The sequence below is a fragment of the Notothenia rossii genome (genome assembly GCF_949606895.1).
Source record: "Notothenia rossii genome assembly, chromosome: 11".
Classification (NCBI taxonomy): domain Eukaryota; kingdom Metazoa; phylum Chordata; class Actinopteri; order Perciformes; family Nototheniidae; genus Notothenia; species Notothenia rossii.
The window spans coordinates 55,098,857-55,126,350 of NC_136910.1; the positions used below are offsets into that span (position 1 = coordinate 55,098,857).

Sequence of the window (27,494 nt, forward strand, 5' to 3'; positions counted from 1 at the left end):
TACTGTCGCTACTTTAACTATATTTTGATGAGAATACTTTCTACTTTTACTTGAGGAACATTTTGAATGCAGGTCTTTTACTGTAACAGAGTATTCTTACACTCTGGTACTTCTACTTTTACTCAAGTACACGATCTGAGTACTTCTACTTTTACTCAAGTACAAGATCTGAGTACTTCTACTTTTACTCAAGTACAATATTTGAGTACTTCTACTTTTTCTCAAGTACTAGATCTGAGTACTTCTCCCATCTCTAGGTGTGGAACAAAGACAAAGACTGTGAGGCTTTTATTTTGAAGGCTGCAGCTGGAGGCAGTACTTCCGGTGTGCGGTGACGCGTCTTTAAACAGTGTGTCTGCAGGCTGTCGCAGTTTGATCCTCTTCTCCTCACAAACAGCATCGTTGAGAATAAAGAAGAGCAGCCATGGCGCAGGGGCTCAAAGACAGGTTCGAGAAGTTCCTTCATGAGAAGAACTTCATGACAGAAACTCTGGCGAAGATAGAGGCGAAGACTGGAGTCAGCCGGACCTACATCGCTGTGGGTGAGTGGAAAAAACACATCGCACCCAGCTTCCTCCACCTTTGTTTCTCTGTCAGTGTGTAGTGTGTGTAGGAGTGTGTGTGTGTGTGTGTAACATGTGGTGTGTGTTCCTCCAGCTGTGATCGGGATCATCTCGGTGTACCTGGTGATCGGGTACGGAGCCTCCCTGCTGTGCAACCTCATCGGCTTCCTCTATCCTGCATACATATCGTGAGTATCAAGGAGGGGCCTGCAGCACCCCACCCAATACACACACACACACACAGACACACACACACACACACACACACACACACACACACACACACACACACACACACACACACACACACACACACACAGTTCCGTTACAATTAGTTAGTGATGTAAAGTAACTAAGTAGATTTACTCGAGTACAATTTTGAGGTACTTGTACTTTACTTGAGTATTTACATTTTATATTACCTTGTTCTTCTACTCCACTACAATTCAGAGTAAATGGTAACAGAGTATTCTTACACTCTGGTACTTCTACTTTTGCTAAAGCACAATATCTGAGTACTTCTACTTTTACTCAAATACAAGAACTGAGTACTTCTACTTTTACTTTAACAGAGTATGTCGTAAACGTAGTAAAACAATATACATAATGAATTACTGGTTGATTTTATATTCTGTATTATAAATCCATAGCTGCAAAGTAGCAAGTAACTCATTTTGTAAAATGAATGTAGTGGAGTAAACAGTTAAAAAATGCCTAAAACAGGTAGTGAAGTAAAAGTACCTCAGAATTGTACTTGAGAACAGTACAGCTTCAGAACAGTACAACAACGAAGTACAATATGATCCTTTTACAACAGACACTATATGCTCTTTTTAAGGTTTTTGTAACACTGTAATCCTGCTTGTAATCCCCAAAAATATGTATTAGTAATCTCATTACATCTGTTTTAATGTAATTGTAGGGGAACACAGTTCTGTTTCCTGTTTACGTCATCCTGTATCACTCCTGAACACACAGATTGAATTAGAGCCACATACTTCTAGTTTTTAAATAATATGTATTGCTTATTATAGGTAGTAGTAGCAGTAATGTTGTACTACATGTATTTAAAGTACTGTGTTCTTGCCTTTAGGCCCTATATTTCAGCGAAATGCAGAGGCTCTAATATTCCGACTGAGCTCTACTTGATATTTTAGCTGATATGTTCCTCGTGAAAGCAGCACAGCTTCTGACTTTTGGATGCTTTCTTTGTCCCTTGAAGCCACATTTTATCAGAAATGGACAAAGCTTCTCCGTAACGTATAAGTGGGTCATTTATTAAACGGTTACGAGGTTGTGTTATCTCCCTCAGTGTGTCTCTCTGTGGTCGACAGAGTATCACATGTTGAGAGTCCTTTTTCCTCTCTTTGTGTCAGGAGTCCACGAGGAGCCTGATATAGACCGAGCCGGATTATGTGCTGCTTACGACACTCTCATTTTGTGATCTCAGAAATAAAACATCTGGTATTTGAGGAGTTAAACATGGTGATACGAGCTTTCTTGTCTGCAGAAAATAAGTCACGATGAAAAGTAGATGAGTCACTAACAACAGGAACTCTGCTTCCTTCCCTATTTGTACCGGTTCAGTATCAGACACTCTTACATGAATTATGGATACATTTCTGACTATAGAAATACATTAGAGTTCAATGAATGAAGTTGTGGAGTTGAGTTAAATGCATACCACGTTATAAATAAAGTTAAAAGAGTGTAACACTGGACTGACAGATTGTCTCCCAGGCAACCAAAGCAAACACCCCGGTCTCGATGTCCTTTTAAAGACATTTCCGACGCGTTTGCTTTACTCACAGATTAAAGGACTCGCTTGGCCTCCGGTGGTGTGTTGATGCTGTGTTTTGCGTTTACTGCAAATAAGATAACACACTTTTCACACATTTCAACAAAGAAAACAGTTCTTTACAATAAGCAAAACAAATCAAACAAAAGAGGCAGAACTCCAATTAAATAATGAATGACTTTAAAGGTAGTCTTTCTTTCTTTCTTTGTATAACTTTAACCATTAAAAAAAACGCCTCGACTGCGTCCTTCTGACAGTTTGCCCATCTCTGTCTCTTCAGAGTCTGGCACCCTGGGAATTGTAGTCCTTTATACATACTTGACTACAGACGTCACGCTACTGGCTCTAACAATACTTCTGACAACATAAACAATACATTAGAGTCTGGGGCGCAGGCAAGGCAGGCAACAGCTTGGGGCCCCGTACCAGAAGGGGGGCCCTCAAAGAAGGTCGATTTGAAAAGGTCCACAGCAACGACAACCTGAAACCCCCTTTAATTTGCTGCAATGACATGTCTGGAAACCCCCTCTACGGTGCCCCATGCATAGCGTGCCGTCAAAAGCTGCTTCATAAGTTAAGTTTCGTTTCCCCGCACCGCTCCGGGGAGGGCGGGGGGGGCTGGTTCGAGGGGCCCCCAGTGAATGTCTGCCTAGGGCCCCAAAGACTCTAGAATCGCCACTGATTAGAGTAGAATCTAGTTGTGAAGTTGCTTTCATACAGACCATACATATATAAATACCAAGTTATCACAAGAGCTTTATTGTTATTATACTTGTGCACAATTTTATCTCACCGGCTTCTCTCTATGCAGTTTCAAATATATACAAATACATAAAAACAGCGATGGATAAAACTGTAATTAAAAACAGTAGCAGCAGCAAAGAGAATACAGAAATAATAAGCATTAGTTAATTAAAATTACAAGATGTAAAGGAACTACAGTTACAGATTTATTTAAGGTGTTAAAGTTAAATGATTGTTTATTTGAAGAGAGAAGGGCGAGTCGCTGCATCTGAACGCTCCACCATCTCTCATCACAACATAATAAGAGTTTAGCAATTTACATTTTCCGATCTTTGTGGGTATTGTCCATTGAGACTTGATTGACAGCTTGTCAACCCAAATTAGTTGGCTGTATATTTATGTTGGCCGTTCCAAGATGCACTTTGGAGTCTGTTTTCAGAGCTTACTGCAGTATGTGGATGCCTGAGGGTCGGTGGAGGAAATCACAAGGCTGCTCACATGTCAACACATCCACAAGTACACAACTAAACAGACATTTCCTGAAAAAAGTATTCCTTAAAGAGGGGAGCGGTAATGAGTCGGCACTTCCTGTTCCCTCATCTGGAAGTCAGTGGTCTTCTGAATGTGTGTTTGGATATATACGTTCTGTGGTGAATACAAGCTGAGGACATTTTGTTCTACGACCTAAAATAAAACCTCAGCCTGGATCTAGTCTGTTATAATCTCAGTTTCCTTTGAACAGCCCCGCCCTCTGTTACCACACACACACACACACACACACACACACACAGTAAGGTTGTGTGACGGTTCCCTGGAGTAACCTTGATGTAGAAACAGAAATGTGGAAACCAGATATGAAGCAAACCGTATAATGTGAAATCAGAAACTAGTTGGCCCTTTCATTTTTATTATGTTTTACAGCCAGGATGGGAGAGCTAGCTCAGAGAAGGAAAGGGCTCTGACTGCTTCACTCACAGTACTTATTATCTCCTAATACCTTAAAAAAAGACTCAAATTGGGATTCATAAAATACATTTTACACACCAGAACAATTACGTATTTCCACATAGAGGGAAATGTGAAAAATTGCTTGAAGAAACGACATTGCGGGTAAAAAAAACTGTTGCTTCAACGATTCAATTTCCTTACTTGATATACATAAATACTCAGAATGTCTGCCATGTCTAATATTAGTGGCTGCTGGGGTTTATTTTTGGTACACACGTGTTATTTGCTTAGCTGCATGTGCTAATGCTAATGTCTGCAGTTCGTAGTTTTTAGGACTGATTCGGGGGTTTCATGGTTACATCTGAATGTTCTCACTGACCTGAGAGCAGCCATTGTTTGGTTTTTGTTTACTGTAAGCATGCATGCTTTGCTGTGTTGCACCCATGGAAAAGTGTATTCTTTATTTATATCACAGACGTACACGGGGGATCATGTTGCCTGTCAGTGGGCAGAGTAACATATAGTAACCGTGGGGAGAGTTTAAGGGGGGGGGGGGGGGGGTAGTTTGAGGTATTAGAGCGGTGTAGTGATGACCTATTTTAGTAGGCTAACCAGGAAGTGAGCATCACAAGTGGTCCTTCACTCGACAAAAAGCGAATGGGATTTTGCTATTAGATTTTTTGAAATATTGCAGACACACTTATATGATAATGTGGATAATCTCCACATGTTTACACAAATTGAATCGTTACTACAATTTCCAGAAGTACAAAGCTAATGTTAGGCTATAAATGACATCATGGTTGCTAAGCTAAAGGCGGCTAATGTTAGCCGTGATGACGTTAAGTTGTTTATTTAGTCACTGGTTAGCAGCTGCTGTTTTGAAGACACATAGAAGTGGGGTATTTAATGGCCTAAAAGCATTCTTCCCCACAGATCTCATTTCAGGCTTCTAACGAAAGCACATCTGTTTTTGAGGTGAGGCAACAGGAAGTGGTAAAATGATAACCACGGTACTTTCTAAGTGTGAGGACTTATCCCTGTACCTCTCTATAGTGCGAGGGAGACTCTGACAGTGTACAGCTGACATTACAGGAAGTTTAAAGCATGCTAATGAACAATGAAAGCCAGGAGATATACACATATGTACCAACGTAGAGAGATGAACACTGTTATTGTTAATATCAGAATCACAAGACCTTCATTCGTCCCACAGAGGGTGTTACAGCAAGTAAACATAGCTTAATATGAACTAAGAAGCATGCATAACAATATTAAAGGTAAAAGTAGGAGTTACATAATTCACTGTGTGTGCTTAAAGGCGGAAGTATATATTGCACAGTTATGTACGGATGTGTTACGGAAGTAGATTTAACATTAGCTATAATTCAGAGCATCATAGACGAGTTTGTTGCGAAATAATTAACTTCCCACACTTTACACATCAAATCAAAATGTATTATAGCCCCAAATCACAGAAGACGCCTCAAAGGGCTGTACAAAGCAAACAAAAGATAAAAACTAAATACAAACATCATAGCATAAAAACATTATACAACAACATAAGTATTGCCATGTGACAGAAGTGATGCTAATGTAGATGGGGACTCAGTGATGGAAATGAGTTGACAAGAAAGACAGACGGCTTTTGAGTTTGCTTTTAAAGGAGTCAACGGACATGTCACGGTCTGTGTTATGACCCGGCTCAACAAAGAGGAGACACACCATATCAACGGTTAACAAAATACGTTTATTTAAGCAAATAATTCAAATTAACCAAATTAATTTAAGTGCAAAATGAGTAAAGCATGAGGTGTGGACGTCGGTGGTATCAGTAGTGTAAATGCAGGGTGAGGGTTGCATGGACATGTATGTGTGAGGGTGTTGAGGTGCACAAAGTGAAGCAACTGAAGTAACTGATAACATACTCAACCGAACCGGGTGGCTGTAGGAAAGAGCAGAGAGAGAGAGAAGCAGAGAGAGAGAGAGAAGCAGAGAGAGAGAGAAGCAGAGAGGCTTTAAATAGCTCCACCAGACCCAGGTGCCCTGAGTTACTGCAATCAAGGCGGCTGCCACGCCCTGGTTGCTGTCGAATAATCCAAAAATCAGCTCCTAAGTTCTAACCCTATCTCCTATTCCTTGACCTCTGAGTGAAACGTCACGGGGTTAAGGCATAGTGGATAGGAGAATTCAAAAGGACTTAGGAGAAGAGACTGCGGTACTTTAGAGAATCCGAATGCACTTTCACTATCCGACGTGTTTGTGATGCGCCAGCGGACGTCATTGTGTGCGTCTGCTGCTGTGAGGAAACTATGGAAACTACAGTTTTCTATACAACGGACTACAACATGGATGTTTAATAAGAACGAGGGACTCATCTAGAGACTCTGCACCGTGCTCTGATGCTGTTGCTTTATGAACAACAGAGAAACATATTCTTCATGACCAAAGTTGGAATTGAAATAAAAAAGGAAAGTGAAACTTATGCTCGTCACCCTCTCCCTCCGGTCCACATTAATACAAATGATCCCAATACGTATGATTGTATGAACTATGAACATATCTTAAAATCATTACAAATGTATTTATTATAAACGTTAGTCTTTAACACCTATCACTGTGTATATCACCATTCAAGCATCTTTTAAAAGTTGAACAAGCCCCACACAGCTCAGTGAAATGTTGACTTTATTTGATCATTTCAGTAAAAACTAACGTTCATATTTCTCTTTTTGATTATAATACTGATGAACGTTCAAAACAAAGCACTTTGGCAACTTACCACATACGTTTTTAAATGCTTAATAAACACCGTAACTTTCATGATATAATTTCTCCGTCATAATCGTTTGTTTCCGTGAACGGCCGACTGTTGTGTGACGGCAAATGCTGCGGCCGCAAGGCATTGTGGGGCATCATTTTCTCCTCTCCTTTCGGTTAGGGAGGTCCAGTGGTTCCTAAGTTAAAGGAGGTTACAAAGGAAGTTTGAAAGCTCCTTTCCTATCATCTAGAGAATTAGAACGGCTGCTACTGAGGGACTTCCGGGTCATTTCGCTCCGTTAGGAAGGCTCCTTAGCTAAATGGACTGTTCCACTTCAGCCCCTCTCCAGATGAACCCACAAGGGCATCACAGTCTGTTTGACAGTTTGTCAGTTTCTCATTATCTAAAGTGAACCTACACATAGTGAACGTAACACAATCAGCATTTCAGTGAAGGTGTGTCTCTATCAGCAGACTGACGGTGTTCAGACCTTTAGATGGGGGGGGGGTCCACGAGTCTCTTATCAAAGAGTCCTTTAGTTAATGTATATCCAGAGGTTAGATTTTACACTCAAGTAAATGTGTATACAGTCAATTGTAAAAATACTGCATTCAAAATCTGTAGTAAAAGTATTTGCATCAAAACATCCTTAGGTATCAAAAGTCAAAGTACTATATGTATGTGTAATCGTTTCAGAATGGTATATATTAAATTACTGGATTATCATATTGATGCATTAACATGTCCATCATAGCTAGCAAAACATGTTGTATTTATTGTTCATTTCTTTATACACTGCTGCTGGGTATTTAACGTATATTTACATGTCAATATGTTACATTACATTTAGCTAACGCTTTTGTCCAAAGCGATTTACAATAAGTGCATTCGACCAACAAAGTACAAACTTGAAGAAAACAGAATCATATAAGTACATCAGGTTTCATAGAGCCAAACATTTCAAGTGCTACTCAACTGGCTTTAGATCAGCCAGTCCTTTATTAGTATATAAGTGCTTTGTTAGTAATTCTATCTCTGGAAGTGGAGTCTAAAGAGATGAGTTTTCAGTCTGAAGAAGATGTGTAAGCTTTCTGCTGTCCTGATTTCAATGGGGAGCTCATTCCACCATTTTGGAGCCAGGATAGCAAACCCACGTGTTTCTGCTGAAGGGAACTTGGGTCCCCCTCGCAGTGCGGGTGCAGCGAGCCGTTTGGCTGATGCAGAGCGGAGTGCACGTGCTGGGGTGTACGGTTTAACCATGTCCTGGATGTAGGAGGGGCCAGATCCATTCGCAGCATGGGACGCAAGCACCAGTGTCTTGAAGTGGATTCTATCAGTTACTGGAAGCCAGTGAAGGGAGCGGAGGAGCGGCGTGGTGTGGGAACATTTAGGAAGGTTGAAGACCAGACGAGCCGCTGCATTCTGGATGAGCTGCAGAGGTCGGATGGCACATGCAGGCAGACCAGCCAGGAGAGAGTTGCAGTAGTCTAGGCGTGAGATGACGAGAGCCTGGACCAGAAGCTGAGTCGCTTTCTGGGTCAGGAGGGGACGTATCCTCCTGATGTGTGCTTTAAAAGTTGATTCGTATTAAGTATTAACTAATAATCTGATTCTGTAATGCAACGACAGCTGTCAGATAAACAAAGTACAACATTGGCTTCTAAAATGTGAGTTGAAGAATAAGGTAGCATAACATTGAACAACTCAAGTAGAAGTAACTCAAACCGGTTACTAATTACACTACTTTGATCTTTTCATGAACAGAATTTCACACTCGTGTTGGAACCTGTATACAAACAGTCCATCTAGAACAAACACACTGCTAGACTTTTATTGACAGGTTGGATATTTTTTTTAATTATTTCTCATGTTTCAAAAATATGGGGAAGCGTCTGATATGGAACGTATTGAAGTAGGCAGGAATGTCATGGTAGGGATTTAAAACAAACAAAATAAAGTTAAGAGAGGAGGAGATGGACGGACATGTTGGATCGAACAACCTTTTGCAGAAGGGAGATACATGTTGTCTTATATGTAAACGTTTTGTCTCCCATGTGTTCCTCCCCAGCATTAAGGCCATTGAAAGCGCCACAAAAGACGACGACACCAAGTGGCTCACCTACTGGGTGGTGTACGGGCTCTTCAGCGTGGCCGAGTTCTTCGCCGACATCTTCCTCTCCTGGTTCCCCTTCTACTATATCGGAAAGGTAATCCAGCTTCTGTCAACGTGTCGGGTTTAACAAATAAATACAGTGTAATGATAGATTAGATCCAGAGGTGGGAAGTAGTGGAGTACAAATACTTCGTTAAGTACATGTTTCTGGTATCAGTACTTTACTCCACTACTTATCTTTCTGACGACTTTTTACTTTAACTTCTTACATTTTGAATACAAATACCTGTACTTTCTACTTCTTACATGTTGAATACAAATACCTGTACTTTCTACTTCTTACATGTTGAACACAAATACCTGTACTTTCTACTTCTTACATGTTGAATACAAATACCTGTACTTTCTACTTCTTACATGTTGAACACAAATACCTGTACTTTCTACTTCTTACATGTTGAATACAAATACCTGTACTTTCTACTTCTTACATGTTGAATACAAATACCTGTACTTTCTACTTCTTACATGTTGAACACAAATACCTGTACTTTCTACTTCTTACATTTTGAATACAAATACCTGTACTTTCTACTTCTTACATGTTGAATACAAATACCTGTACTTTCTACTTCTTACATGTTGAACACAAATACCTGTACTTTCTACTTCTTACATGTTGAATACAAATACCTGTACTTTCTACTTCTTACATGTTGAACACAAATACCTGTACTTTCTACTTCTTACATGTTGAACACAAATACCTGTACTTTCTACTTCTTACATGTTGAATACAAATACCTGTACTTTCTACTTCTTACATGTTGAACACAAATACCTGTACTTTCTACTTCTTACATGTTGAACACAAATACCTGTACTTTCTACTTCTTACATGTTGAATACAAATACCTGTACTTTCTACTTCTTACATGTTGAACTCAAATACCTGTACTTTCTACTTCTTACATGTTGAACTCAAATACCTGTACTTTCTACTTCTTACACTTTGAACTCAAATACCTGTACTTTCTACTTCTTACATGTTGAACACAAATACCTGTACTTTCTACTTCTCTCATTTTCCAAACAGGCTGGTTCCTTTAGTCTGAATGTGTGTTTGGTGGCGTGATCATTATTATTTAGAGTCATTGCGTGCCTATTGATTTGAACACGATCCGTGTATCCATCATTTCCTGGTCTTCTCTAAAGAAGAGGGACCAATGAAAACGTTGTCATGTTGCCGTTGGTCACCATGGAAACATTCATTAGCTAACAATGACATTATTGTTCTATTAATATAAAGGGAGGTCAGGTACTCTTTAAAACAGCAGCTAGTTATGGGTACTTTTTACTGAAGTACATTTCAAAGCCTCTTTACTTTTACTTGAGTAAAGAAGTTTAGTCAGTACTTCTGCTTTTACCAGAGTATTTTTAAACACAAGTATCTGTACTTCTACTTGATTAAAGGATGTGTACTTTTGCCATCTCTGATTAGATCCGACGTTATAGTCATTGCACACAACGGAAATGCGGTTTACATCCAACCAAAGGTCTAAAACAGCACTAAAGTGAAGAGTGATGTTAAGTGTTATAATTTAGTTTAAGGAAGTATCCACATTACAAACAGAACATATGAATACACTATATATATGGTATAAATAAGACACAATATAGAATAAATAGAAATATATTAATTCTAAGAATAAATATGCCATATATATTCATTATACTAAAAGATAAATTGTGTTTGTCTCCCCCTCCTCTCTCCAGGGTGCCTTCCTGGTTTATTGCATGGCCCCCACGGCCTCTAACGGATCCATCCTCATTTATACTCGCATCATTCGACCAGTCTTCCTGAAGAACGAAGGCAAGATCGACGATGCGATGAAGATTGTGAAGGACAAGGCGTCAGAAGCTGCTGACAAGTTCAAAGACGAGGGTGAGACAATTTACTGGAAACACACTCGTGATGAAATGTGTGGGACGGGGAAGAAACAGATAACAATTCCCTTCATGTGTGACTTACTTTACATAGAGGTGGGAGAAGTACAAGTAGAAGTACTCAGATCTTGTAGTTGAGTAAAAGTAGAAGTACTGAGATCTTGTAGTTGAGTAAAAGTAGAAGTACTCAGGTCTTGTACTTGAGTAAAAGTAGAAGTACTGAGATCTTGTACTTGAGTAAAAGTAGAAGTACTCAGATCTTGTTCTTGAGTAAAAGTAGAAGTACTCAGGTCTTGTTCTTGAGTAAAAGTAGAAGTACTCAGATCTTGTTCTTGAGTAAAAGTAGAAGTACCAGAGTGTAGGAATACTCTGTTACAGTAAAAGTCCTGCATTCAAAATGTTCAAGTAAAAGTATAAAAGTATTCTCATCAAAATATAGTAAAAGTAGTCATTGTTCAGATTGGTCCATTTCAGAATAATAGATATGATATGTTTTCTAATGATTGATCATTAAAGTGTTCTCAAAGCTGCAGCTAGTTTGAATGACATACAAGTACACCATTTACCTCTGAATTGTATTGGAGTATAAGTACAAAGTAGCAGAACATGGAGATACTCAAGTTACTATGTACAAGTATCTCAAAATTCTACTAAGCACTTGAAGTTACTTTACACCTCTGTACAGTTGCAGGTAGCTATCAGAATCACAAAATGTCTGATGTGTCTGTGTGTGTCTCTGTGTGTGTTTGTGTCCACAGCCAAGAAAGCCACGGCCAACATCATGTTCGACGAGAAGAAGAGCGAGTAAAGAAGGGGGGGGGTCGGACTCTGACAGGAGAAATGTTGCCTTGTTTGTTCTTAAGAACTGTTCTTAAATCTGAATCTTTATGTCACATGTTTCATGGAAAGCCATTTACTTATTTAACTCTGCGGGGCTGTGAGACCTTACACACGCCCTGATGTGATTTATGAACCAAATAAAACCCGCTCAAGTGGTCCTGGTTTTATTCATTTCACTGTTGTGTGTACATGTACTGCATTGAAAAAGTATAGTTGGTAAACCGAGTTACATATAAAAGTATCCAATGCAGAAAAATCTCTTAAAATAACACCCAAAACCTTTTTCCACTTAGTCCTTAAAGAAGCTTTTCTCGTGTAAACTGTTGGTTAGTTTGATTAAAAACTAAACATCAAATGTAATAAATCAGTATAAATGTTAAATATGTCACTGTAATGTAACTATGCTATAAGATGTTTGTTAATGTCTCTTGTATTCTCTATTACTGTCAATTTTAACATCAGAAAAGCCCAGTGGGTTTTCTGCCTGGCAACGGTTTGTTTGTGTATGTTTTAACCACGCAAGAATAAACAACAAATACCTTTACTTTGCTCTCAAGTACAACACTTGAGTATATATACTTAGTCACACTCCGCCACTGGGTTTCCCTGGATACAGAGCAGACACAAATGATATATTTTGATCCACAAATGCTAATGAGCAAGTCTGCAGTTCCTATTTGACCCACTAGGTGTCACTATTTACATGTTTGATGTTAGACGCTTTTATCCAAAGCGACTTACGTGAGCAATTTGGGGTGAAGTGTCTCAGGGACACGACATGCTGACTGCAGTGGGGTTTGAACCTGTGACCCCCCTGATTTGAACACCACCACACTAATCCACTGCGCCAAAGCCTCTCGCTGCCACTATCGAGGCCAAGTAGTTAGATCTTGTACTTGAGTAAAAGTAGAAGTACTCAGATCTTGCACTTGAGTAAAAGTAGAAGTACTCAGATCTTGTGCTTGAGTAAAAGTAGAAGTACTCAGATCTTGTGCTTGAGTAAAAGTAGAAGTACTCAGATCTTGTGCTTGAGTAAAAGTAGAAGTACTCAGATCTTGTACTTGAGTAAAAGTAGAAGTACTCAGATATTGTACTTGAGTAAAAGTAGAAGTACCAGAGAGTAGGAACACTCTGTTACAGTAAAAGTCCTGCATTCAAAATGTTCCTCAAGTAAAAGTAGAAAAGTATTATCATCAAAATATAGTGAAAGTAGCGACAGTAAAAGTAGTCATTGTGCAGATTGGTCCATTTCAGAATAATATATATGATATGTTTTATAATGATTGATCATGAAAGTGTTCTCAAAGCTGGTAAAGGTGCAGCTAGTTTGAATGACTTTGTATACTGCAGGGTAGCTGGTGGATTTACTCCAGGTACACTCTTGATTAGATTTCACATCATTCATCCAGATCTGTAAAGTAAATAAAGGTATTAAATACATGTAGTGGAGTACAAGTACACAGTAGCATACAATTGAAATACTCAAAGGACAAGTACCTCACAATTGTAAATATACTTGTTGTGTAAAGTTAGTAGCAGTGATATGTTTGCCATGAAACCCACCTGTCCTCCAAAGGTTCCTGCCTCCTTGCAGAATAAAGAAGTCCACACGGTGTTAAAGAGAGCTGGTACGAGTGAGTACAGTGATTGATTTTAATGGCTTCATAAACAACTATAAAACAGTTCATAAAAATTCATGCACTTTCAGTGTAAATTCAATTTGAAATATAGAGGAAATCTATGTACAACAGTGCGAACCGTAACAGTGACTTCATTCAGTTGGGTGGTTCACCACAAATATACTTGGCTGCATAGAAACAGTGACATTATTGCCTACGTAGAAAAAGGAAACTGAAAGGTAAATCAAATAAAAAGTGTAAAAAGTCGAGTTTATTTAAGATCTAACAGAACTGGTGCTTCTTAGTGGAAGAAACTTGACTTTTATCTCAAACAATGATTTTAAAAAGTCAGATTCTTCTCGACTTACCGAGCAGAAGAACGAAGCATTAGTAAATAAAACTGTCATTAAAGATTCTTTCCCTTTACCAAAAATTACATTCTGAAAGCATTATCATGAAAGAACTATTTTACAGAAACTCACTCGTAGGACGACAAAAAAGCCTGAGTTGATGGGGGGGAAAGTAGAGTCATAATAAATCCAAAAAGCCTGAGGAAAAAAGACCACCGATTTACTATTTTACAAAAATGTACAACAGTATTAATGAAGAGGAGGGGGGGAAAAATCATGATACACCTCACGCTCCCAAAAAAACCAAAAACAACAATCCAGGTTATTTTTTTACAGCTAAGATATGTTATTAAATAATTCACGCCTGGTTGGAAAACGAAGAAACCTGCTGAGGGAAAAAATGAGAAATGCTGAACATGAGGTACGCCAGGTGGTGAGCCCGAGCCGGACACCTTTAAACATCGACTTGTAAAGCGATTCTTTCTGTGTGGCTTCTCATCGAGTTAACACTTAAATAAGGTAGATAATCACATCGAGCATGATGGAGACGGACAGACGAAACAGAGAACAACATGATCCAGTGTCATTGGTTGGGAATATGAGGCAGCTCTCAGGGTCAATTGTGTCAGTTTCCAGAGTTAAGAAAAGTTTATAAAAATAACAAAAATCGCTGCGTGCCGTCTCGCTGCAGCTTTAAACTCTTTAATACAAAAATATGATTTGTTTTTTTTTTTAATCTGCTGCCTGGCGTTCCCGAGATGAAGCAGCTGCAGTGGATGCACAGTGTTTCTTCCTGCAGCTGCAGTGAGTTCACAGTCCCTGTAAGGCATTTGCTGTGTTTTTGTTTCGGAGTCTATGGCTGCTACCAGCAGACCTGGGAGCTGCTGTTATGTCTTGCGGCTGCTCCAGATCTGCTCCGGTGTGCTCTTGTGGTCTGACGAGTAGTCGAAGGGCGAGCGGTGTCCCATGGGCGAGCGCGAGTCGTAGGGCGAGCGCTGGTCCCGGGGGGATCGGGGGGGGACGCTGGCCGAGGCGCGCTGCTCCGCCTGCCAGTCCGGGTGGTATCGGTAGGAGGAGCGGTGGTCCGAGTGGGAGTGGTCCTTCACGTCCAGGCGGTCTCTGGAGCGGAACTCGTCCAGCTTCCTGTGCTTGCTGTCGTTGTAGTATCTGCACACACAGAGCATCAGGAGTTAGACGGCACTTTAACACATGAGATGCAAGTGGACACCAGGGCTTTCCCGAATACCATTTTTCGGGCTCCGGATATTCGGTAGTAATCAGCAGCGAATATTCGGGGGTTAGGGGCGCAGTAATCAGCAGCGAACCGCTTCAACACGTGTATTTCGGTTTATTCACGGCATTCATTTTGTTATTCGACAGTATTGTTGTTTTATAGTTATTTTTTAATGTAACCCAATTTGTGTTCTTTGATATTGAAAAGGATATCGCATTGTGTTTGTTACTTTCGTTGCAGTTGTATATGTCTTCAGTGTAATTTGGCTTGGCTTCCTATTTATGGACATGCTTTTATTTTGAAGGAGAGTTAGCGCTGTTGACAGGAAGTTGTTGTTGCTATGGAAACAACATGACGGAGATTAATGGAGAAAAAGTAATATCTACATATAAAGACGGAGAAAGTAAACGATAACGTTTATGGTTAAGTGTTAGCACCCCCCGAAGAGGCACAAGCTCTTACGTTGATATTGGAGATTTCAATAAATAAAAAAATTAGAACGCTAACTTTCCTTCAAAATAAAAGCATGTCCATACAAAATAGAAAGCCAAGCCAAATTACACTTAAGACATATACAACTGCACCGAGAGTAACACACACACAATGCAATATCCTTTTCACTTTCAAAGAACACAAATTGGGTTACATGAACAAATAACAATAAAAAACCAATACTGTAGAATAACAAAATGAATGCCGTGAATAAACCGTAATACACGTGTTGAAGCGGTTTGCTGCTGATTACTACGCACCCCCCCCCCCCCCCCCGCGCGGAACGAATATTCGCTGCTGATTACTACCGAATATCCGGAGCCCGAAAAATGGTATTCGGGACAGCCCTAGTACACAAGGTGTCTGTGTTTGACCAATCACAGATGATCAGGACTACAAAACCCCGCCCCTAAAGTTGTATTTATTACAGCAGAACTGAATCAGGCCCTTGTGGAAACATCCTAAAATGCTTGAATCTTGTTCTCACCTGTCCGGTCTGTCTCTGTCTCTGTCTCGGTCCCTGTCCCTGTCCCTGTCCCTGCTGTCTGGTCTGTAGTGGTCTCTGTCTCTGTGGTCTTTGCCGTCTCTGTGGTCTTTGCCGTCTCTGTGGTCTTTGCCGTCTCTGTGGTCTTTTCCGTCTCTGTGGTCTTTGCCGTTGCTGAAGGAGGTATACGGTCTCTTCCTGCTCTCCCCTCCCGAGGACTTCCTGTGCGGCTCAGAGCTGTGTCGGTCCTTGCTGCTGCTCTCGTGGTGCCGTCCTGACGGAGGATGTCTGTCCGAGCTGTAGCTGTCCCTGCTGCTCTCATCCTGGTGAGAGCTGTCCTTCAGCCTTTCGATATCTGAAGACAAACACCACACGCTCATCAGTAAGCCGATGTCCATCTTTAAAGGTCCCCTATCATACTGTTTTTCATCAATATATTACAGGTCTCAGATATATACAGAGCCTGTCTCTGATTGGCTGAAACATCAAACAGATCATTGCAGCATTACCCATAATCCCCTCTGTTTCAGCCCTGTTTCCAAAGTGCTGATTCTCTGTCTGTTACTTTAGATGAAAGTAAGGAGCCCCTCCCCACGCCCCTCTGAGAGAGATTTGGTTACAAAGAACTCAATAGTGCTCAAGCGGAGATTCAGGTGATAAGGTGGGGGGGGGGGGGGTTACCTTGGTTGCTGATTGGCTAATGGTTACACAAGACAAAACATCGTTATGACATCACAAAGTGGCCAAAATCTGATCAGCTCATTTTCAGACAGCTTTTTATAGAAATGGATCAAAAAGAGAGAGAATCTTTGTTCCTGAAACTTTCAGAGACTCTTTACACAGAGGGGACACATGTTGATGAAGAAGAGACATGGAGAAGAGGGGACACATGTTGATGTAGAAGAGACATGAAGAAGAGGGGACACATGTTGATGTAGAAGAGACATGAAGAAGAGGGGACACATGTTGATGTAGAAGAGACATGAAGAAGAGGGGACACATGTTGATGTAGAAGAGACATGGAGAAGAGGGGACACATGCTGATGTAGAAGAGACATGAAGAAGAGGGGACACATGTTGATGTAGAAGAGACATGGAGAAGAGGGGACACATGTTGATGTAGAGGAGACATGAAGAAGTGGATTTTGATGACCTTTGATGTGAACCCTTTCGACTGTCCTGGCTTCATGCGTGATTTGAACCAGATCTAATGTAACGGTTCTTTTCACCTCACTGATTATCTTTGTTGTGCCTATAAGGTAATGTTTGCTGGGCGGTCACTTCTAGGCCGAGTAGCAGAGCACTAAACGGCTCCTTTTAAAGAAGACATGTCTAAATAAGGAGTGATATATAACTTAACTGAAGACGATGACTTTGTTACCGTTTCCAGGCTAATGCAAATCAACAATTATTGATCGTAGGTCTTCCGAGATATTCTTTGTGAGGCATCAGCAGACGCTTCTTGGTAATAGCAAACTTAAAATATGTTTTGAATAAGTACAAATAGCAAAAACAACACTTATAAACTTGTTTCATTGATTAAAACAAGGTTTGCTAACTCCTAAATCAGACAGCCTTTGTTAAAGTCTAGGGGTCCACAGACTTTTCCAATGATTGTTTGAATGATGTTTCTCAATATATCAAACGTTAATGTGTGTGCTTTAAGTTTAAACAGATTGTATTTGTTGATTATTGTACCTACGGGGAAAATCAAACCATCATTTTATAACAATTGTATACATAAATGCAGATTATTCCAAAGGGTTCATATACATATTGTTAAGCTGACTGTACCTGTGTGTTTGTATCCGTGGGTGTTTGCATTTCTAGTGTTCTGCTCCATTGCCTGAGGAAAGAAAGATAATGTCGGTACAGGACGTCATACTTTAATAACAAATTCAGAAGTACAACAGGCCTTTTTACATACCTGCGCGTTCTCTTGTCTTTTCTTGATTGCATGTTTGTACAGTTTATGAAGCTTCCTGGCATCGAACTCCGTGAATTTAGAAACAAATATCCACAGGTTTCTGAGAAGGACAAACATGTAAACAATCAGTTTGATTCAATCAGTGACAGTGAGCCAGGTTGGCTCTTACGTCACTGTGTGTGTGTGTGTGTGTGTGTGTGTGTGTGTGTGTGTGTGAATCCCAATTTGAGTATTTTCTGAGTATTAGGAGATAATAAGTAGAGTAAAGCTGTCGGAGCCTTTCCCTTCTCTGAGGTAGCTCTCACATCCTGGTTGTAACGTTTATTAAAACACGTTCAAAATCCAGAATTCAAGATTAAAATCAAAAGGCCAAACTAGTTTCTGATGTCACGTGACCCACTGATCACACATTATACTGTTTGCTTCATATCTTGTTTCCACATTTCTGTTTCTACATCAAGGTTACTCCAGGGAACCGTCACACAACCTCACTGTGAGGCAGAGAGGATAGAAGAAAACACATCCTTTCCTCAAGTAGAAGTACAGATACTCGTGTTTAAAAATACTCTGGTGAAAGTAGAAGTACTGACTAAAGTTCTTTACTCAAGTGAAAGTAAAGAGGCTTTGAAATGTACTTCAGTAAAAAGTACCCATAACTAGCAGCTGTTTTAAAGAGTACCTGACCTCCCTTTATATTAATAGAACAATAATGTCATTGTTAGCTAATGAATGTTTCCATGGTGACCAACGGCAACATGACAACGTTTCCATTGGTCCCTCTTCTTTAGAGGAGACCAGGAAATGATGGATACACGGATCATGTTCAAATCAATAGGCACGCAATGACTCTAAATAATAATGATCACGCCACCAAACACACATTCAGACTAAAGGAACCAGCCTGTTTGGAAAATGTAAGAAGTAGAAAGTACAGGTATTTGAGTTCAACATGTAAGAAGTAGAAAGTACAGGTATTTGAGTTCAACATGTAAGAAGTAGAAAGTACAGGTATTTGAGTTCAACATGTAAGAAGCAGAAAGTACAGGTATTTGTGTTCAACATGTGAGAAGTAGAAAGTACAGGTATTTGAGTTCAACATGTGAGAAGTAGAAAGTACAGGTATTTGAGTTCAACATGTGAGAAGTAGAAAGTACAGGTATTTGTGTTCAACATGTGAGAAGTAGAAAGTACAGGTATTTGTGTTCAACATGTAAGAAGTAGAAAGTACAGGTATTTGTGTTCAACATGTGAGAAGTAGAAAGTACAGGTATTTGAGTTCAACATGTAAGAAGTAGAAAGTACAGGTATTTGTGTTCAACATGTGAGAAGTAGAAAGTACAGGTATTTGAGTTCAACATGTAAGAAGTAGAAAGTACAGGTATTTGTGTTCAACATGTAAGAAGTAGAAAGTACAGGTATTTGTGTTCAACATGTAAGAAGTAGAAAGTACAGGTATTTGTGTTCAACATGTAAGAAGTAGAAAGTACAGGTATTTGAGTTCAAAATGTAAGAAGTAGAAAGTACAGGTATTTGTGTTCAACATGTAAGAAGTAGAAAGTACAGGTATTTGTGTTCAACATGTGAGAAGTAGAAAGTAAAAAGTCGTCAGAAAAATAAGAAGTGGAGTAAAGTTCTGATACCAGAAACATTATTTAACGAAGTATTTGTACTCCACTACTTCCCACCTCTGCTGTGTGTGTGTGTGTGTGTGCGTGTGCGTGTGCGTGTGTGTGTGTGTGTGTGTGCGTGCGTGTGTGTGTGTGTGTATGTGTGTGCTTACTTTCTCCACTGTTTGATCTGCTCGGGGTTGGAGTACTCCTTCAGACACTCTGTGATGTGGTCTCCGATCTTGATGAGGCACTGCCTGGTGTGTTCCAGCTGCTCTCGCTCCGACAGACCTTTCTCCGGTCGGTCCAGCTGCTTCAGCGCCGCTTTCACCGGCCGCATCCGCTCCTTACACTGCAACCATAAAACTTCAGTCAACTCGGCTACGTTCAAACTTGCATTTCCCCATAACGATGTTGTTTAACAACCGGCGTAAACGGAGCTTAGCGCGCTATCAAGCAGTGAGCGTGCGATGTCCTGTTCAGATGACGTCAAACCCAACGGGATGCCATAAATAAACTACACAGAATCACACTACACACCTACGCAATGATTACATTCAGGCACACTGTAGAATACAACCTCTTTGGACAATTTATATACTTATTGAAAACAAGATACAAAATGTGATACCTTGGAGAGTGCTGTTTAATACTTTTTAATCGCCTTAACTTTCGCTAAATTAATTTATCAACTTGTAATACTTGTTAGGACCCCGCGGACCCCCTGAGCACCATTATCTGTATTGTGAGTGTATCTACGCTAGCTTGCAGTGACATGTGGCTCCTGCAGGGTGTGCAATGCCACCAAACAAACTCTAAACACCAGGCTTTGTTTTGTTTTTTAACTAAATGTGTTCCTCACGCACCACACTGAAGGTCCTCTGGTCCAGTTCCTCAGACTCCTCAGACACCGGCACGGTTTCTCCCCCCGCTGTTATATGGACCGGCACATCACCGGGTTTCTTAGTCTTCACCTCGTTCTGGTGAGGAGGGATTGGAGAGTTAATTCCCAAACAAAACATTGAACTCAAAGCCTTCATCTTGATTTACTAAACAGGTCGAATAGAGTAACGGAAAGTATCACAAACTATTTTTTCACCTTGTCCAGGTTGTCCTCTTTGTACACCGCCTCCAGAGGCTTCGTCTCCTTCTTCTCCTTTGGCTCCTTGGTTTCTTTAAAGTCCCAACTGTCGTCCTTCTTCTCCTTTTTGATTTCTTTTTTGATCTCCATTTCCCCCGACGACGATACTTCCTCCTGCTCAGGCTCCTCGTCTTCATCCTCCTCGTCTTCCTCCTCGTCCTCGTCCTCCTTCGGCACCACCCGGTCTGCTCTGCCCCGTCTGCTCTGAGCCTTCACCGGTGTCACCTCCTGAAGGGGGTTAAAAGTGTTACACATGGAAGCACAGTGTTTCCCCTACCATTGTCTTGGCGGGGCGCTGCGCCCTGCCAACGGAGCCCCGCGCCCTGCCTGAAAATTCAAGGTGTTTTTTTTTTTGTTTTTTTTAATTTACATTTTTTTTTTTTATTATTTAAAAATATATATATATATATATATATATAGCCAGGGGTGCACATAACTTTCTCAGTGAGGTACTCAGATGAGTACCTGGAGTCAGTGTTTGGTACTCCAACTTCTGGCTCCACTCAAAGTTATTTGATGAAGCCCTCTGTATCACGAACGGTGGTTGTGGAGTACTTCAGGAAAGTCGACGGGGGGGGGGGGGGGGGGGGGGCTAGTACTCTGTGACCACAGAGTGTGACCGTTGTGATCAGCTGTTTTAGCGCAGTTCTCCAGTGAAGGGGGGGAGTCTCCCTCCACAGCCGGTTGGCGTAGTTTTGGCACAATTCCGTTGTACAGACCAACGTTAACAGCAGCTCTGTCTGTGCACACGGAGACCGACTCTGTCGTCCGGTGATCTAACCGCCTTCTGGAAAAGCTTCACAAGTACGTCGGTACGCAAATGCGCTTTGTGACACAAGAGACGGTACGCATTTCGGATTGTTGCCGCGCATGCGTACCTGCGTACCAGTTATGTGCACCCCTGTATATAGCACCAAATTGCAACTGAAGTAATATATCTACGGTCACTTTCACATTGAACATGTGCTCTTTTATTAAATAAACTAAACGCCTATGTTATTTATCCAATGTGCATGTTTCAGTGTCCACAGCCTTGCGTATTCACATTCTCCCTCCGCTCTGTTTCTGAAGGGCGGGGCTCCCCCCCCCCACACACACACACACACGAGAATGCACACACTCACAATCAGAGACAAAAGCGGAGGAAAGGAGGAGAACAACAGCTCTGCAGTCTGCCCGTTTGTGGGTCCCCCCAGTTTCAAATTCGTTTATTATTATTTTTTAACCGCAAGCCGTTATCGTCACAGGAGACAACGAACGTAGCGTGCGCATTCTAAAAATAGCTCACAGATGGTGAGCAGGTACCGCGGTTTTGAACTACAGTATTGAATTTGACAGAAAACAACAATCAAACGCCAGCAGAAGAATAGTCTAATGAGTTGGGTGAAAAAAAAGACAGGAGATGTGAGTCGTTTTATTCAGTAAATTAGCTCAGGATAATTGGATGTTCTGTCACTTGTTGATGTGAGGCTAATGCAGGATTTGCTAGCTTGATGCTACCGACATTTAGCGGCAGTGACTCAACAAATTGCCACTTAAAATGTATCGTCAGCAATGTATGACAAGCAGACTGCTTGTTTAATGTTAGACTCACACCAATAGCTCAATATGATCATAACACGGTTGCTTTCATATCAGAGATCAGATGAGGTGGAGCTGCCTCCAGCAATAGAGGATGAGGCAGAGAGAAGCAGCAGCAGCACAGGGTTGCAGCAGGTATGTTATATGCTGTAGTCAGGTGATTTAAATGTATCAATGAAAGGAAGAAGTGTAGGCTACATGATAAGAAGGGAATACAGTTTGAATTAAAGTAATAAAGTACAGTGTAACACTGTACTTTATTACTTTTTAATGTACAAATACTTTGTTACTGTACGATATCAATGACAATAATCCACAGCCCCTCTCTCTGCTCCAAAGGATAAAAAAATGTTGGGTGCCCCGAATTTTTTTTTCGAGGTACCCGAGCAGCACCCTGCCAAGGCAGTAAACCTAGGGGAAACACTGAAGCAGTAGGTGTTTCTCAATGTCAAGGACGCTTCCTTGGTAGGACCATGGATATATAATAAGAACTGGATACGTGCCGTCCTATGAGAGTTGCTCATTGGTGCATGATGACAAAATGGCACAACTTTTGAGAGAGCGAAACGTCACGAAAGTATTCATATAATCCGATCTTATTGTGCGTCCATGGGTAAAGGTAAAACTCATGTAGTACTGAACACGTCACATGAACGTGCCGGGCGGCGCGGCCCCGTGAGTTAGATGCACGTTCATAGTGCCGAGGAAAATAACTCTCAGAATAACGTTATTAGCACATTTTACAACTTGGGCTATACAAACGTTCATACTGGTTAGTTATTTAGTTTAAAAAAAATTATCCAATGATTTACAGACGTCTCTTTCCCAATGTAAGTCAATGGGAAAAAGTATTTCCGGGCCCAGCAACTGATACGGAAGTTGTAGTACCGCCATTTGGCCACAGCGAATATTTTCCTCAGAGTCCGGTGCACTTGCTGGGGGCTTGATTTGCAGCCTCGTAATTTCCCGCAACGAAGGACGCCGGCCTCGGTAGAATTCCAAGCATCCTGGACATTGGAACAGTCCTTCGGCGGGACTCGATGACGTAGCATCCTTGAAATAGTGGCTCTGGAGCATCCTTCCTCGACATTGAGAAACACCCAGTTATTTCACACTGCAGCGAGCAGTGCGAGATGTCTCTAAATACTAGGGATTGGAAAGATAAATCGAATATTCTAAATGATTCAGGTATTCGAATATGAGTTATGAATATTTTTTTTTTTATGGGAGGGTTGCCTAAGTTGATTACATAGAATCGGAGGGATGAAACCATCTTTAATGGTCACACATGCGGAGCACACAGTGACATTTGTTCTCTGCTTTTAACCCATCCTAGTGCCAGGAGTCTAGTACTAGGAGCCACTAGTGGGCAGCTATTGTACATCGCAATGGGAGTGGGTTGTACGGTGCCTTGCTCAAGGGCACCACGGCAGGGCAGGAGGTGAACTGGGACCTTTCCAAGCAGCAGTCCGCACTCCATATTTTAGGTCTGGTCGGGGACTTGAACCGGCGACCCTACAGCTCCCAGTCCAAGCCGTTACTGACTGAGCCACTACCGGACATTATCAAATGGATTAATTAAATGTATACGACAGTGCCATTTTAAATACATTTATTTATTATATATATAACTTTTTTTGTATATGTAAATTCGGATAACCGTTTTTTTATGGGGGTCGAATATTCGAATATAAATCTGCTTTCAAATTCCCATCCCTACTAAATACCTTTTCCTCCTCGATCTCGTCCTCGTCGTCCGACCTCTTGTCCGATGGGGGGTCCGAGGACGTGCTCTTCAGCACCTCTTCGGTCTTAATTGGCTTCTGAGTTTTGCTCTTCTTATTTCTCGGTTTCCTCTTCCGTGAATTGGCCTAAACGACACAAAGGAGCGTAGAGAATTAAGAGTAGAAATACATTTGAATAACTGATGAGACGATGTCAAATAAATCAGCAGATACAGATGTTTAGACTAACAATTTTGCAGATGTCTTTTCAAATATTTTTGACTGTAATGCTTGACAACACTGCTGCTGGGACAAAATAAATTGTCAGTTTGGGATCAATAAAGTACCAAAGTACCTAAGTATCTATCTATCGTGTATCATTAGCCGCTTTCACACCAAGTACTTTGCCGTACTTAGTTCCCAGCACTTAGTACCCCCATGGAACTAAAGAGCCGATCGCGTTCACACTGGAATAAGTTCCCTGAGGGAAGATTAGGAAAAAGAAGCCGCTGACGTCACTTCTTCTTCTTCTGCTTTGGGTTTACTGGCAGGCCGCAAACAACTTCACGGCGTATACTGCCGGCCGGAAGTCCCCGGCCGGACGTCCCCGGAGTTGGGGACTGGCTTCAGTAGAAGCTGCTGGGACTCCCAGCAGCTTCTACTGAAGCCTTCTGAGTAAATCGCCAGAACGCCGACACCTCCTCATCTCTACCACTCCCAAGTTTTCTTTGTTGTGTTGCCATAAGTTATTCTCTCTCCGTTGGTGTGCGGGGCTAATGCTAATGCTAATAATGCTAATGCCAGCAAATACAATGGCAGCTTTAAAAAACTTTTCCGAGTTTTACGGGGCGTGGTTTGCAATTTGCCCAGCCAATCAGAAACTGGAACTTTTTTCTCCTCGGGAAAGTACCACCTCTCTAGCAGGGACTGAAAAGGGGGGAAAGTTCTCATGAACTAAGTTCTCTTTTTGGTGTGAACGCAAAATCCCAGGAACTAACGGAACTAAACGGGAAAAGTACTCCGGTGTGAAAGCGCCTATTGAGGAGATTTGTAGTTCCAACATTCACTGGTTGTGCTTGACTGCTATTGTCCGTTATTATCTATTATTACCCTTCAGTTTCTGTTTATAATTCAAGGATGTTTAATAGCATTACATTTCCATTCATTCAAATAAACCATGTTTGTTATATGCATGTAAAAAAGGACATGAGTAACCATCAGAAGAACAGAGGAGGACTTACTGTCCCGGCTTGCTTCTGTGCTTCTTTCTTGGCCAGGTCCTTGCAGAGCAATTTGATGAGGTAGTCTGCTCTGGTCTGCAGCTGCTTTGCTTGTGGCTTCTTGTCAGGGTCGTCAGGTAGGAGCTGAACGCATGGACACAGAAAACACTTTCAGGAATAGCTACACACACACACAGAAAATACTTTCAGGAATAGCTACACACACACAGAAAATACTTTCAGGAATAGCTACACACACACACAGAAAACACTTTCAGGAATAGCTACACACACACAGAAAACACTTTCAGGAATAGCTACACACACACACACACACACACACACACACAGAAAACACTTTCAGGAATAGCCACACACACACAGAAAACACTTTCAGGAATAGCTACACACACACACACACACACACACACAGAAAACACTTTCAGGAATAGCTACACACACACACACACACAAAAAAACACTTTCAGGAATAGCTACACACACACACACACACAAACACACACACACACAGAAAACACTTTCAGGAATAGCTACACACACAAAAAACACTTTCAGGAATATACACACACACACACACACACACACACACACACACACACACACACACACACACACACACACACACACACACACACACACACACACACACACACACACACACACACACACACACACACACACACACACACACACACACACACACACACACACACACACACACACACACACACACACACACACACACACACACACACACACACACACACACACACACACACACACCGACACAGATAACCATGGGATTATTAGAGTACAAATATGAAATATAGAGAACAAAAACCAGACAGATTGGACATACATTATGCCTGAGCTCACCTTGTGTGTGAGGTTAAGGTCCGGATCCATCTTAATCATCTCCCAGCTGCCGTAACCGTACTCGTAGATTCCTATCAGGAGACTGGAGTCGTCCTCCTTCCCCCAATCAATGTCAAAGTGTGCTGCCTTCGAATGGCATGGAATCATATACCTATACAAACAATCACAATTAAAAGACATTTATATATTTGGTCAGGTCCCATGTGGTTGTGTACAGAACAAATATGTGAGCCATGAACTTATTGTACATTAGACAGACCAATCAAAAAGGCTGTGAGAGATATCATGTGGTGTGTTCACTTACTTCTTCCTCTCCTCAGGGTCATCAGGAATGGCCTTATGAAGCGGAGAGAGCTCTTCCTCATGCGAGATGACGAGCTTTGCATTCACCTGGACTCCAGAGATCCTGAATGTCGGGCCCTTTACCTTCCCTCTCCTGCCTCCTGTCATCAAACAAGTGGAAAACCACATTTAGTTTCATTCAGTCATGTGAAAGATGGCAAATTGAAACCCTGTAATGTGATTGGATGACGATAAAATGGATTTAGCTAAAAGCAAAGTAAACGTTTTATAGGTTTAGGAAAACTCCCCGTTTTGACACGAATCACGTTGGATGCTTCGTGCCATTGAACAAACTTCCGCCCGATGGAAATGGGATGTCCACCTAAAGTACCTACCTACTTAGTACTAGGCATTAACTAGTACTGGGGGAGGACAGCACCTTCCTATTTTTGAACACAAATAACGCTTCGTGCCATTGGACAAACTCAACGTAATCGAAATAAAATTGAATATCGAACCGAAGACAGGATAATCGTAATTGAATCGTGAGACCAGTGAAGATGCACAGCCGTACATAATGCACATCACTAACATGACAACATGTGTGCAGATGAGATCCTGAATAAGTCCGGTTACCTGAACTCTTCTCTGGTCCAGAGGGGTTTTCTCGAAGAGTTCTCACACAGCCGTTGTGAACCGTCTCTGCCAAACGCTTCAGGTCGCTTTCGGACTTATCCACGAGTTCAGCATCACGAGCGATAGCATCCAACCTGAGTGACCGAGACAAGTGTTTAGGACACGGCGAATTAACGTTGAAAACCATTTTTAAAAAATCTGATTTTGCTCACCTTTCCAGCGGTCCTCCGAATTTCTTGTAACTCTTGACGAACCTGTAAGCAGATCAGAGGTGTTACAAGGAATATGCGAAAAAGAGAAGGAAGGTAAAAAGCCAGAGAGAGGTTGCTAATATATATATGTTAGTAATTTAGTTTTTGGGAGAAGGGGTGTGATTAAATAAGTGTAAACTTCTTCCCACCCCTTTTTCGGATGTGTAATCAGGTAGATCATTTGTTTATACATAATGTTGGAGCCAAAATGCTTATTTTGCCATTGTTATTATTTCTATTATTATCTTCATTTCTGTTTGCATCACGTTTAAATCTTGTTGTCTATCACTTCCGGCGGTTGTCACCTGTTGAATGCCGGCTTGGGGATATGACGT

General features: G+C 41.2%; 2 protein-coding genes across 2 annotated transcripts in view; one reads left to right on the forward strand and one right to left on the reverse strand.

The window, feature by feature from the left end:
• The first annotated feature begins 329 nt into the window (after positions 1-329).
• On the forward strand, positions 330-12,258 carry reep5 (receptor accessory protein 5). Its single transcript, XM_079656752.1, has 5 exons — positions 330-542; positions 658-751; positions 8,883-9,021; positions 10,704-10,872; positions 11,633-12,258. Exons 1-5 carry the CDS (start codon positions 425-427, stop codon positions 11,680-11,682), a joined length of 570 nt encoding a protein of 189 aa, XP_079512878.1. The 5' UTR covers positions 330-424; the 3' UTR covers positions 11,683-12,258.
• A 1,095-nt stretch (positions 12,259-13,353) lies between these two features.
• chd1 (chromodomain helicase DNA binding protein 1) overlaps positions 13,354-27,494 on the reverse strand; it is a 40,474-nt gene continuing 26,333 nt past the window's right edge. Inside the window, exons 24-36 of the mRNA XM_079656747.1 lie at positions 27,121-27,162; positions 26,909-27,042; positions 26,295-26,433; positions 25,991-26,141; positions 25,115-25,237; positions 23,877-24,020; positions 20,527-20,796; positions 20,294-20,407; positions 19,601-19,779; positions 17,821-17,920; positions 17,688-17,739; positions 15,897-16,248; positions 13,354-14,850 (exon numbers count right to left, since the gene is read on the reverse strand). Of these exons, the coding sequence (XP_079512873.1) occupies positions 14,571-14,850; positions 15,897-16,248; positions 17,688-17,739; positions 17,821-17,920; positions 19,601-19,779; positions 20,294-20,407; positions 20,527-20,796; positions 23,877-24,020; positions 25,115-25,237; positions 25,991-26,141; positions 26,295-26,433; positions 26,909-27,042; positions 27,121-27,162 (2,080 nt within the window). The 3' untranslated portion in view covers positions 13,354-14,570. The remainder of the gene's footprint in view (positions 14,851-15,896; positions 16,249-17,687; positions 17,740-17,820; positions 17,921-19,600; positions 19,780-20,293; positions 20,408-20,526; positions 20,797-23,876; positions 24,021-25,114; positions 25,238-25,990; positions 26,142-26,294; positions 26,434-26,908; positions 27,043-27,120; positions 27,163-27,494) is intronic.

Excerpts from the sequence above, each read along its gene's own strand:
- reep5 (XM_079656752.1), top strand. The coding sequence starts at position 425 with ATGGCGCAGGGGCTCAAAGACAGGTTCGAGAAGTTCCTTCATGAGAAG. Across the intron at positions 752-8,882 it reads CTCTATCCTGCATACATATC|CATTAAGGCCATTGAAAGCG; the intron begins GTGAGTATCAAG and ends GTTCCTCCCCAG. Across the intron at positions 9,022-10,703 it reads CCTTCTACTATATCGGAAAG|GGTGCCTTCCTGGTTTATTG; the intron begins GTAATCCAGCTT and ends TCCTCTCTCCAG.